General features: G+C 46.0%; 3 protein-coding genes across 3 annotated transcripts; 2 read left to right on the top strand and 1 right to left on the bottom strand.

Moving 5' to 3' along the window:
* Nucleotides 1-1,466: 1,466 nt before the first annotated feature.
* LOC117839974 (molybdate transporter 1) lies at nucleotides 1,467-3,241 on the top strand. The gene has a single exon (XM_034720426.2). It carries the CDS (start codon nucleotides 1,619-1,621, stop codon nucleotides 3,068-3,070), a length of 1,452 nt encoding a protein of 483 aa, XP_034576317.1. The 5' UTR covers nucleotides 1,467-1,618; the 3' UTR covers nucleotides 3,071-3,241.
* Nucleotides 3,242-3,529: 288 nt separating this feature from the next.
* Nucleotides 3,530-6,552, bottom strand: LOC117839976 (protein FATTY ACID EXPORT 5). Its single transcript, XM_034720427.2, has 3 exons — nucleotides 6,200-6,552; nucleotides 3,903-3,990; nucleotides 3,530-3,784 (listed from the first exon to the last, which is right to left on the bottom strand). Exons 1-3 carry the CDS (start codon nucleotides 6,396-6,398, stop codon nucleotides 3,712-3,714), a joined length of 360 nt encoding a protein of 119 aa, XP_034576318.1. The 5' UTR covers nucleotides 6,399-6,552; the 3' UTR covers nucleotides 3,530-3,711.
* Nucleotides 6,553-8,540: 1,988 nt separating this feature from the next.
* LOC117840764 (uncharacterized) lies at nucleotides 8,541-10,297 on the top strand. The gene has a single exon (XM_034721285.2). The coding sequence runs from the start codon at nucleotides 8,629-8,631 to the stop codon at nucleotides 9,913-9,915; it is 1,287 nt and encodes a 428-aa protein (XP_034577176.1). The 5' UTR covers nucleotides 8,541-8,628; the 3' UTR covers nucleotides 9,916-10,297.
* The last annotated feature ends 1,984 nt before the right edge of the window (nucleotides 10,298-12,281 follow it).

The following is a 12,281-nucleotide window of genomic DNA, read 5'->3' as shown; positions in this document are numbered from 1 at the left end:
AAAAGTGCATATTCCTTGAAAGATGCTGTCAACTGATGTTAATTAGATGAGGTAAGGAAACACCTACACCGAATAAACACACGTCTTCTGTGCTAGCTTGACAGCCTCAACCAAATTGTACGTGATGCGTTGGGAAGATAACATTGTTAACTTCTATATATTCCTCTTTTCGAACAATAATGTAATCGCCATCTCCATCGTTGCAACCAAAAAAAGAAAAAGAAAAAGGAGGGACGAAACGTTCTTCTGTTTTACTGATGGTAGTACATGTACTTTGTCTCAGCCGGCGCGGATTCTCTAACTTCATGAAGAGAAGTTACCCAATTTGTGTCTGGATGAATAGTACCGGTGCCTTCGATTCAATCACTGTAGCATAACAATTGTGCTGGAATGGGCGGTCAAAAAACATCAGAAGTTATGACTACAGGAGCCCTCTGACTTTACTCCTTCACGTCAGAGAATCCGCAGTGTCTCTGCATTGTTTTAATGTATAAGTGGACGAACCCGACTCATACACCCCATACCACCAACAAAGAGATAGCGTAAGCTGGAAAAAGAAAAGAGAGAAAAATGTGGTTATTTGCTTTTTATTGTTCTTGTCCTCGTTTGAAATATTACCTTCTCTGTTTTGCCTTAAAAAAAACCATATGAGAATGAATCCTACGTACTCACGGCAACAGCAAATCCCAAGTTGTGACTGAGCCGATCACTAAAATGGAACACGATGATGTCAGAAGAGAACCAGATGCCTTCAAACTCTTCTCACTCTATTATTCTCTTGTAATCGGCACTTCTTGTTTAAGCGAACCGAACAGTCGTTTAATTTCCTTTTAATTCCGATGATTTTTAGTTAATTTCTTTTCATTCTTTCAGAAGAAAAGAAATATTTAAACGGCAAGTTTTAATTTATCAGATTCAGGGGGTATTTGGATACCCTTGCTAAACTTTAGCAGCTAAAGTTTAGCAACAAAGCTGCTAACTGCCAAACACCCTTGCTAAAGCTTGCTAAAGTTTAGCACTTTAGCAAGTTTTTAGTTGCTAAAACTTGCTAAAAGGTGGGCTGGACAACCTATACCCCTCATTTATTGTTTGTCTGGTGCATTCATTAAGGGCAAACAAGTCTTTATCCATCTCATTAAATGTTGTTTAGCAAAGGTATCCAAACAACCTTGACTAAACTTTAGCAACTTTTAGATGCTAAATTTTAGCAAAAGTAACCAAACAGGACCTCAGTAACGTGGATAAATGTGTATACGAACTGAGCACAAACTTTGACAGATAAACATGAAGCAAATACCGTACCTGTATAAATAATTTATTGGATTCCTATACTACTGATGATGATTGCTGACATGTATATTATTGTGCCCCTGGTGATGATGCAAACCAAAACTTAAAAAAAAGATATATAAATACGCTTCAAAGATTAAATTTTTTGATAAAAATAAAGGAAAACGAATATGAACCAAGGAAGTGCGTGAAAACGAATGAGGCAAGCAAAGCCGATCGATGGAGACGATCGATGGAGACGACCTCAACCAACCGCCGCCTATAAATCCTGCGGCAGCGCCTTTGTTTCTTCTCGCCAGCCACCACGGTGATCAGACGAGATCGAGCTATGGCTACCACCGTGACCCCTGACCCGGAAGCGGCGCTCGCCGGCGATAAGGAGCCGAGGGGGCCAAGGTCCTTGCTTTTGCGCGCGCGCGACAACCTGGCGTTCCGGTCGGTGTGGTCGGAGCTCAACGGCGCCATGGGCGACCTGGGCACCTACATCCCCATCGTGCTGTCGCTGGCGCTGGCCAGCCACCTCGACCTCGGCACCACCCTCATCTTCACGGGCATCTACAACGCCGTCACCGGCCTCATCTACGGCGTGCCCATGCCCGTGCAGCCGATGAAGGCCATCGCCGCCACCGCGCTCTCCGACCCCTCGTTCGGCATCCCCGAGGTCATGGCCGCCGGCATCCTCACCGCCGCCTTCGTCCTCTTACTCGGCGTCACGCGGCTGATGCAGCTCGTCTACTGGTTCGTCCCGCTCCCCGTCGTGCGCGGCATCCAGCTCGCGCAGGGGCTCAACTTCGCCATGGCGGCGGTCAAGTACATCCGCTACGAGCAGAACCTCGGCAAGGGCAAGTCCTCCGGCCGCCGCCCCTGGACCGGCCTCGACGGCCTCATCCTGGCCATCGCAGCCATCTGCTTCATCCTCCTCGTCAACGGCGCAGGATCCGAGAGCAGCCGCCGCAGCAGCAGCAATAGCAGCACCGTCCAAGATCAAGGCCATGGCCAAGGAGGAGACAGAGACACACATCGCCAAAGCCAAGAAGAAGGAGAGCGCCAAGAAGAAGAGAGGGACGAATCAGGTCGCTGGCGCTCCATGATTAGGCGCGCGGCGCCGGCGATCCCGTCGGCGGTGATCGTGTTCGTGCTGGGCGTGGCGTTCGCCGTGGCGCGGCACCCGGCGGCGGTCCGTGAGCTGCGCGCGGGGCCATCGCGGATGCGCGTGGTGCGCATCTCGCGTGAGGCGTGGAGGCAGGGGTTCCTCAAGGGCGCCGTGCCGCAGATCCCGCTGTCCGTGCTCAACTCCGTGGTGGCGGTGTGCAAGCTGACGCGCGACCTGTTCCCGGAGAAGGCGGCGGCGGCGTCGGCGACGTCGGTGTCGGTGACGATGGGCGCCATGAACCTGGTGGGGTGCTGGTTCGGGGCCATGCCGTGCTGCCACGGCGCCGGCGGGCTGGCGGGGCAGTACAGGTTCGGCGGGCGCAGCGGCGGGTGCGTAGCGGCGCTGGGCGCGCTGAAGCTGGCGCTGGGGCTCGCGCTGGGGGGATCCATGCTGCGCGTGCTGGTGGCGTTCCCCGTCGGGCTCCTCGGCGTGCTGCTGCTCTTCGCCGGCGTCGAGCTCGCCGTCGTGGCCAGGGACATGTCCTCAAAGGCGGAGGCGTTCGTCATGCTGCTCTGCGCCGCCGTGTCGCTCGTCGGATCCAGCGCCGCGCTGGGATTCCTCTGCGGCATGGTCGCGCACGGCCTGCTCATGCTCAGGGCCTGGGCGATGGGGTTCAGGCTGAGCTAGTTAGCAGCTAGCGCCATCGATCCCCATTCAGGTCGCGTGTGTTGTAAATTGTGAATTATGATTTGTGATTCTGTGTGTCCATACAGTCCCCTGCCACTACTCGTTGACTGGGAAATTTCATCTTCAGCAATGTTATCAGTACCGCTCCAGCTTGACAGAGTGTCCATTGCATCTAGTACATCTTATAGCCTTCTTCCACAGTTCCACAGCAGTGTCCTCTACATCGCTTCTCCATGAACGATCATCAGGTTTGCCTGCCATCCAAGTACCATGGCTGAATGAACACGGATGATGCTTCTTCCACAGCTGAAAGGGCTCTTCTTCCTCTGCTGCCTCGTGTGTTTATGATTCTCACAAGGCAAGGGTGAAGATAGCTCAGTCTGGCCATGGCCCTGACCCCCACTGCAAGGAAGCAGTTACCATGATCACACAAGCCTGCGTCAGTAACATCACATTCGCTTCCGTGAATCACATCTTTAATCTTTATTTCTTGTACAAAGTTCAGAGCTCCATGGTACATTCTAACAGAAATTACAAATGGAGAACAACACTAGTCCCTGAAGTTACTGTGCCACTAGACAACATAATCGGTCGTGATCCTTTGAGTTCAATCAAACATATATTACAAGTTAAATCTTGGTTTACTCTTTCTTTGGTGGGATGTGGTTGCCACCGGTTGCAATCTTGAATAGATAGAATGCAGACATCAAGGCGCTGCAAGAAAAAAAACTAAACATTAGCTCGGGGAAGCTATTTTTCTATTTGCGGGAGGAAAACAAATTGTGGTGTGTGAAATCCAGTGTGGCATTCAAAGTGTCGAGGCTGACATTACCTGAGACCAGCAACAACACCAGCTGGCATTACCTTTGAAGTTTCTAGGTATCTCTGCCCCATAACGTAGGTCAGGGCGAATGCACAGACTGTTTGATATCAACAAAATTGCACAGTTAGTACAGAAACGATAAGCAACAAAGCAATTTGCAGGCAGAAGCAGAAAGGTATTTCATTCGTTTATTTTGCACTTAGCAATTGATGCCTCTACCAGAAACAACAGTTCGTGGAAAGCATTAACCTTATTGTAGTCTCTTAAGAAAAGTTACCATGGTATGTAACAAGAACTGACAGTCTGTAAAATACAAAATATGGCCAAAACATTTTAACAGTAAGATATATCATTAAATCTGACACAGGAGGGGTCAGGGGACACCCTTTTGTAAGCCTCAGGGCTTTATTGGGATTAAACTTTGAAGATATGGAAGAACATATTCAGGATTCCATAGGCAATAAGTGTTCATTGATGAGGATTCCACCCTGGAGTAGGATTTGGAAGCATCCAATTTCAATAAGTAATTCTTCAAACTTTTCAAGAGAATGCAAAAGGATTGTGGCAATTTCTTGGAGTCAATCACTAAATTGCAAAACAAGGAAGAACTGAATTCTCCAAGAGAATTTTCTAACGAAATAGTTAGAAGCTCAAGATCAAAATGCTGGCACTAATGCCCTGCCAAAGATGATTAACATAAATCAACAGGGCAGTGAGCATGAATCTGTTCACATCCTTTCAAATTTTGTATGAGGTGTTTTTAGTGTCCTGAAACAACTGGACTGGAGTCAGCCATAGAAGGGACACATTCGAGATAATTGGTGTACTTCAACGACTGAAAAGGCCAATGAAAGTTATTGATCTCTTGAAGTTCAGAAGGAAATGAAAATTATGCTAAACGCAGAGTGAACGAAAGTATCTAAAACTGAAAAAAAAACAGCATACGTGTTCCTGAAAAATTCCTGTGGAACTGCTGCATTCTAAACAATCCTAATTCCTAGGTATGCAGGAAAGGATCATGCAGATTGCCTGGTGCTAGATCATGTCTACTACTGCAGGAGTACATGTATGGACCTATGCCTGTTCATACCAAGCAAGAATATTTCCCTTCATGTTCCAGAACAGAACAAAACTGTATGAATGCTCATAAAACTAGCCATTGAGCCATTACAAACTTTGATTAAAACATGAGTATCTCATCATGGATGATTTTCCACTCTATCTACCAGTAATAAGTGAATATTAGTATCTCACCCCATCTATGGGAACCAATCAGATTCAGAAATTCAGAGGCTGATTTGATATACTAGTAGAACTGATATCATGTCAAAAGCAATTGATTTACCCACAAAAAGGATCGAGAGGAATCAGATGACCATTAAGCTGGCATTGACACAACAACCTACTGCAGTATAATTCAATGCGGTATTTTAAGCAAACTTACTCCCATCAGTCATGAGCACACACCCATAATACACAATAAAATTAGGTTGATAAAAAAAATACCCACGTGTAATGCACAAGGAGTTTTTGTAGCTATGAAGAAACTGCTGATGTTGCAGCAAACTAGTGTCCTCATGTCCCAAATGAGGCAACATGCAAGAGGCTCTGATGATGAGCAATACAAGCCACACTGAAAAGGTTATGGAACTATTGGAGGTGGAATCACCCACTGGGTTCTCAAACAGTACCAGCAAAGAACATTTTTCCCAAGAAAAAGAAAAGTTGCATTCCAAACAGCTCATAGAGGATCATTGGGGCGCTTCAGGCAAACACACAGGATAAGTGATGCACTAACAACCGAACATCAAAAAATTCCTTTTGTTTGTCCCTTTCCCAAGGGTGTACTAGTGAGACACCAGCACAAGGAAACAACTTTGCTGGGATCTCAGAGACCACCGCCTGGTGTTTGAACTGTCAGCGAAAGGACACTTATGTACATTTCTCATGTTTTGAACGCAATCGAATCAGCGAGCATTTCTAACTGCTTAGAACTCTGAACTTCAGATCCCAAACATATCAACTAAGTCGGAAACCCAGATAATACTATGCTCAAACAAATCAAATTACTACACCCTACCGTAAAAAAAAATCATTTTTCTGCGATGACTCAGCGGCCAATTTCAACAGAGAAACCGCACATCATGACAATTGGCATCGCATAAACCCCATAATGGCCGCCCATCCACGACAATTAAGCTAGAGATCCGCCACCAAGTTATCCGAGGACACGATCGCACAAATCGTGAAACGCAAACAAATCGAAATGCGCAGCCGAGAGTGAAGGGGGAGGGGGCGGCGCGTACGGGTCTCGAGCGCGAGGGCGAGGTAGGAGTTGCGCCGCTTCTCGAAGGCCTTGAGGCTGACGAACCCCGCGAGGAGGAGGAGCGCGCCGGCGCCGGCGCCCCCCGCGAGGGAGGCAGTGCTGCCGCGGCGGAGGTAGCCCAGCACGCCGCCGGCCAGCACGGCGAACCCGTAGGGGATCGTGAAGCAGAAGTCGTGCATCTTCGGGGCGCCTCTCTCTCTACCTCCCAGTCCCAGATCTCGCGGCGAGGCTGCTCCCTCGCTGCTTTCTTCTTTTGGTTTGTTTTCTCCGGGGGCGAGGTGGGAGGGAGGAAGTCGTCGTCGACCAGTTGGGGTGTGCGCGTGGCGGCCTGCGCGGCTTGCGGCGAAGGAGCGGGTGGCGCTGAGGTGGAGGGGCAGTTTGGTCATTTCCGGAGGGTAGGTGACCAGAAAAGTGTGCCCACCACTCGCTCGCCACGCCAGCACGGCACTAGCCAAATTTTTTAAAAAAAATCCAAACGTTCACATGCTGTCATTCCCCAACCCTGCTTATGGATTCCACACGATGGATGATACGAGTTTCGTGACAATGCCATAAGATAAGAGAAAAGCGGTATAACTTGATAACAGACATCTTTGATAACAGCCATGGAAGTACTCCCTCCGTTCCAAATGATAGGTCGTATTAGTTTTTCTATACGCATGCATGTTTGTATATACTTAAATATAGTATATGTTTAAATGTATATAAATATTTATAAATTTAGAAAAGTCAAAATGATATATAATTTGAAACGAAGGAAGTAGTAGATAATGTTTCAGACATGCTTTCTTGTCTGAACGTCAAGTAAAATAATCGGAGGTAGTATTATAGAAGAATTGTTCCAAATCAGAATTAGATTATTTAGCTGAATTCACAAATCTTTGAAGTTTGAATGGCTCTTGTTTCAAGATTAGAACAGATCTTTAAAGAGGAAAAATGAGGAGAGGTCGAGGAGGAAAGTACTAGGCATGATTCATATCGAGAAAAATAATATGAGTTGAGTGGGGTTGAAAGGCTTTTCAGTTGAAACTTAAGTTCTAAAAAATGCCTTAAAAGTTATCTGCAGGCATTTATATTGCTAACAATCAAACCATGTTAAGAAAAATTATCTCTTTTCCTCTCTACAAAACAACTACCCAACCCATGACAAAATATACGTCTACTACTTTAAAATAATGTCGGACTTTTAGTGTGTTTATACATGTACCCTGTTCACACGCATGAGCGTTTGAGGACTGAGGCTGACTTTGGCAGGGCAAACGGCTCCGGCACTAGCTTCTCGAGGAGCCCTACCAAATGCACGAGTCAAAACCGGCTTCGCATGTGAATGTGAAGCCCATACGAAGCCACATGCCGATTTGTACCGGACGGATGGAGCTCAAAATACCAGCTTCCCGTGGCTCCACCCCATCCACGCAACTACGCAAGCACTAATACCAAATTGCTCATGAAATTCACCGAAATCACACCCCAAAATGCCATTCCAACTCACTATCCTACCACCTACCTCGCCTGCAGAGCAGCACCACAGCCGACAACGTCGCGCGGGGTGTGGTGGTGGAGCACGAAGATGAGCTCAGCGGCTGACGGCATCGTGGGGCAATGGGGTGCTACCACCAGCCAGCTACTCCCGTCCACCGATTTCCACCGCAAACGAGCTCCCCATCTTCGAAACGACCGGTTCCATCACGTCCCTATCTCATCCACTAGCTCTTGCGCTGCTGGCTTGACCGCCTGAGCTCCAAGAGCTCGACCATGGCCGGCCAGGAGCAGAGAGCAGAACACTCTCTTCTTATCCACTTCTCTCTCTCACCCGTGTCTCTCTTGGGCCTAAAAGGCTGTAATTCTCTTTTAAAACCCACATAAACAATATGGACCAGTGTGCTATGTGGTCCAATAACTTAGCTATACAAATTATTTGTTAATCTATAATATATATTCTTATTTTTCATTTCATATGAACTCATGTTATAAATTTAGGGCAAAAATAAAACTCATATATGTACGAGCAGGGAGGGTTATATTGGACATTGAACTCTTCCATCTATTTATAAAAGATAGAAGAAGGCTTCAACTCCACCAGAGAAACTCCTTTACCGGAGGAGTCGAAGCTGTTTCAGCCACAGCTACAGCCTTACCAAACGAGCCCTAAGTATATATAAAAACAAACTTATTCCATCTTTATTTATTTAAAAATTATAAAAATAATGGAAACTCTACAGATTTGAAGAGACCGCTTCCTTTCTTCTTTTCAAAATCTTCTATTTCCCCTCCAAATCCAACCCAGAACATACCCAACGGCCCAACAAAAATCTTTCATCCTCCGAAACCCTAACCTCGGTCAAACCCACGAACCGCCCACACCTCTCCTCCCCCGGGCGGCCGCCTCAGTCCCCTTCAGGCCCGCCCATGGCAGCGGCGAGCCAGAGTGACGCGCCTCGGCGGGAGCCCGGCCAGCGCCGCCCCATGTGCGGCGTCTGCACGAAGCCCATCCGCCTCTGCCTCTGCGGCCGCCTCCGCTCCCCTCCGGTGGACACCGCCGTCGGCGTCACCGTGCTGCAGCACGCGATGGAGGCCCACCACCCGCTCAACTCCACCCGTGTCGCGCGCCTCGGCCTCCTTAACCTCGCCGTCGCCCAGGTCACCGACGTCAACCACCGCGCCCACTTCATCCTCACCACGCTCGAAACCGGCAGCGCCGCGGCGCCGGGTCTTGGATGCGATCCTGTAACCGCCCGTTCCGGAAATCTTGCATTTCCTCGTGATGGGACTTGTGGGAAATCAGATGAAGTTGGCGCGAGCTGCGATTCTGAGGATTCAGGGTTGTATTCCTCTGGTGATTTGGGTGTTGAAGACATCAATTTTGTTGGAGAGGTTGGTTCTCCTGGTTGGGCCCACAATGGTGCTGGTAGTTTTGGATTCAAGAAGGTGAAGAGTGATGGGCAACCTGCAGATCTGGATAGGCCTAGCTCTGGAGCTAACCAGGTAGGGAACTCTGTTGTTGATTCTGTTAATGGTGAAAGCAATCATATAAGTGAGGGGATGGTCAATGATTGCAATGGTATAGGTGTAGAAAAAGTTGAAGTTGGTGCTGATCTTGGGCAAGATTGGACCATGAAGAGCATGGATAAGTGCACTATTGCATTCACAGAGAAGGAACTAAGGATCGATATTGAGCGTGGTGTGAAACCAAAAATCAGATGGTTATCAAGAGGCCCGCTTGGTGAAGCAGCTGTCTCAAATGGTTTTGTTGTCACAAAGATACAAATGAAGAAGTGTAAACTCACTGGAGAAATAACAGAGTTTGAGGAATTTTCAATTACCATACCGCCAAAATCAGCTCTGCTGTTTCCATGTCAGCGGGCAATCAGCATAGATGCTTCAGGTTGTCAGGTGCAGCATCTGATTGTGTTGGATGGCACTTGGGCAAAGGCACAAAGGATGTACCATGAGAATCCATGGTTACAACTTCTGCCACATGTGAAGCTCGAGTCAGATAGGGTTAGCTTGTATAGTGAGGTGAGGCATGAGCCAAGGGCTGGGTGCTTGTCTACCATTGAGAGCATAGTTGTTGCCATGAAGAAATTGGGAGAGGATTCAAAGGAATTGGATGATCTCCTGGATGTTTTTGAGTCGATGATTGCTGATCAGCGGCGATGCAAGGATGAGAATGTGAAGCAAAAGCTGAAGTCCTAATCATAAAAACAGGTCTTATCGTTAGTCTGCTGTCTAACTTCGTGATGACCTCTGGATGCATTTTTCAGTCCAGATGACATATACTTTACTTCATACTGAGAATTTTTTATTACTAAAAATTCATTGGAGATGATGTTTTTCATTTAAGCTTTATCTCCATTACCTGGATGCTAGTGGAAGGGTAGAGAGCATACCCTTGTAGGTTTCACCTTATTCTATGATCAGATGTAACTCTTTTCTTACTACTGCTAAGCTGGCATACACAACTATTTTGTATTAGACTTGGACCTATGGCACTCTTTTTTGTATGGGATCACTCCTTTAGTCCTTTTTGTATGGGATGATGATTCATCATATATGGGATGTAGCACTGCATTTCTTCTGTTTGTATTCTCCTGTTTTTCTGCAAAAAGTTTAGCTGCTCACAATAAACTTGGACCAGCTAAATTTTCTTGCCTTTTCCAATGTTCCATGCCATGAAGTTTGGTACAAAAAGTAAAAAACTGAGTCGTTTAGAAAACTTTTGTTATTGACCTAAGAATGCCTGTTCTTCTTCCAGCCATTGAAATTTCATGCATCCCATTCCGTCAATTTTCTCAGTCAGCTTCTGCCATTTTGAATAAGTAAAGATTATGCCCCTTATAACTATCATGATGTGTATGCCACTGGAGGTCCTAGTGATCCTGGTTTTGAATTAGCCTCCTTGCAAAATAAGTGAGTAAGGCTGCCTGGAAATTCCTTTCCCCAAACCCCATCTTGGCACTGGCCACTGGGTAATACTGGAAATACTGTGAAACATGAATGGCAGCAAAAAAATGCAGGCTTGTGGGTTTCTATTTCCGTATAGATGGTGTGTACATTCTAAGCTCTCTGTTTTTTTTTTTGAGGTAACGTTATACTCTTTTCTTTTTTTTTACAAATAACAGGTAACTCTGATTTTCCTCTATATTTTTGCTTTGTGTCCTATTGGTTATGTGTTTGAGCCCATTCATTAATGAGATGCTCGCTTCCTAACTGTTCCTATAGTAACATTTTCCTGCATGCTGTTCTAAGTTTCCCTTGATGTTATGGTATGGTAATGCTCATCAGATAAAATAAATGAGTGTCCTCCTGTTTTTATGTATTTTTATGTACTGAACAAGCTCTCCGACTTGCTTCCCTCAGGTTTAACTCCAGTTTCTGTGCTCATTTCATTTTTACAGTTACCATAAGGCAAACAACTTGGGCAGCCATATCTGGCATGCCTTGTTTATTCTCGTATTAATTTTATTCCTTATCGGTATCAATCAAGCTTGGTAGAATCAAAATATGCACTAGCTGGGATCCTCAGGCTAGGGACTTGCATCTGTAGGAGATTGGAGACCTGATTGGCTTTTATTTGCCAACCATGTGGCCTATTCAATGCAAATGGTGACATACTACCTGGATATGTTTTTACAACTGCCTGCACAATCTTCTTTTTCTGCAGAAATATGATTTGAAGGTTCATTTTTGCTAATTGGAACCCCCCATGTGGTGAAACTTTCTTATGCAGCGGAGCATTGGCATGCTGCAGCAGCCAAACTTCAGGTTCTCGGAACAGAGGTCTCACCTTTTTTGTCGAGAAACTTCCTATGGTATGAGGTTTGTGCATTTGTTGACTATCGAATCTTCACATATTGCAGAGTATCCCCCCAGGTTCGACCAATTTTACAATTCCTATAATGTGCTTTGCATGTAATTTCTAAACTTCAGGTTTGTTTTTAAAGTATATAGAAAAAGTCAAAACGAATAGTATTTTGGGATGAGTGAGTATTAAATAATGAGAGGATTGCAACTTGATTATGACGACGATATCATGGTTTCTATGGAGCGCAAGAGCTTCCAGCTTGGCAAGCTTCTTTCAGATGGTTCAAGCATGCCAGCAGCAGGCAGCAGCTTTCACAGCATATTTGTTTTTCTCGAGCAGATGCTAAAGTTAACAAAAACAGAACTAAGGCTCAGCAACAAGAGGTCATGGGATAAATACACAATAATCAAAACACCGTAAATGGCAAGGCAAGTGGCAACTGTGGTGATTAATGTACGGGTGGCCATGTTTGTGGTCGAAGTTGGAGCACATGCGTCTTCAGTTCTTAGCGTTTTGTCTTCCCGAACGCATGCATCTTCCCGTGTTTTCCTTCCTAAAACGTGCATCTTCACGTAATCACGTTCTCCGTCTCTGCCGCTGAACCTTTTTCTCCCACTAGTTTTGTTAACTTCAACAATTTCATTTCGAACGCTTTGTACGTTTTCACCTTTTATTGTCTCTACAGCTGAACCTTTCTCTCCCACTAGTTTTAACTTAACGATTTCATCTCGAACGCTTCATACATTTTTCATTAAGA

This window comes from Setaria viridis, chromosome 9 (assembly GCF_005286985.2).
Source record: "Setaria viridis chromosome 9, Setaria_viridis_v4.0, whole genome shotgun sequence".
Classification (NCBI taxonomy): Eukaryota; Viridiplantae; Streptophyta; class Magnoliopsida; order Poales; family Poaceae; genus Setaria; species Setaria viridis.
This window is presented reverse-complemented; position numbering and strand designations above follow the sequence as displayed.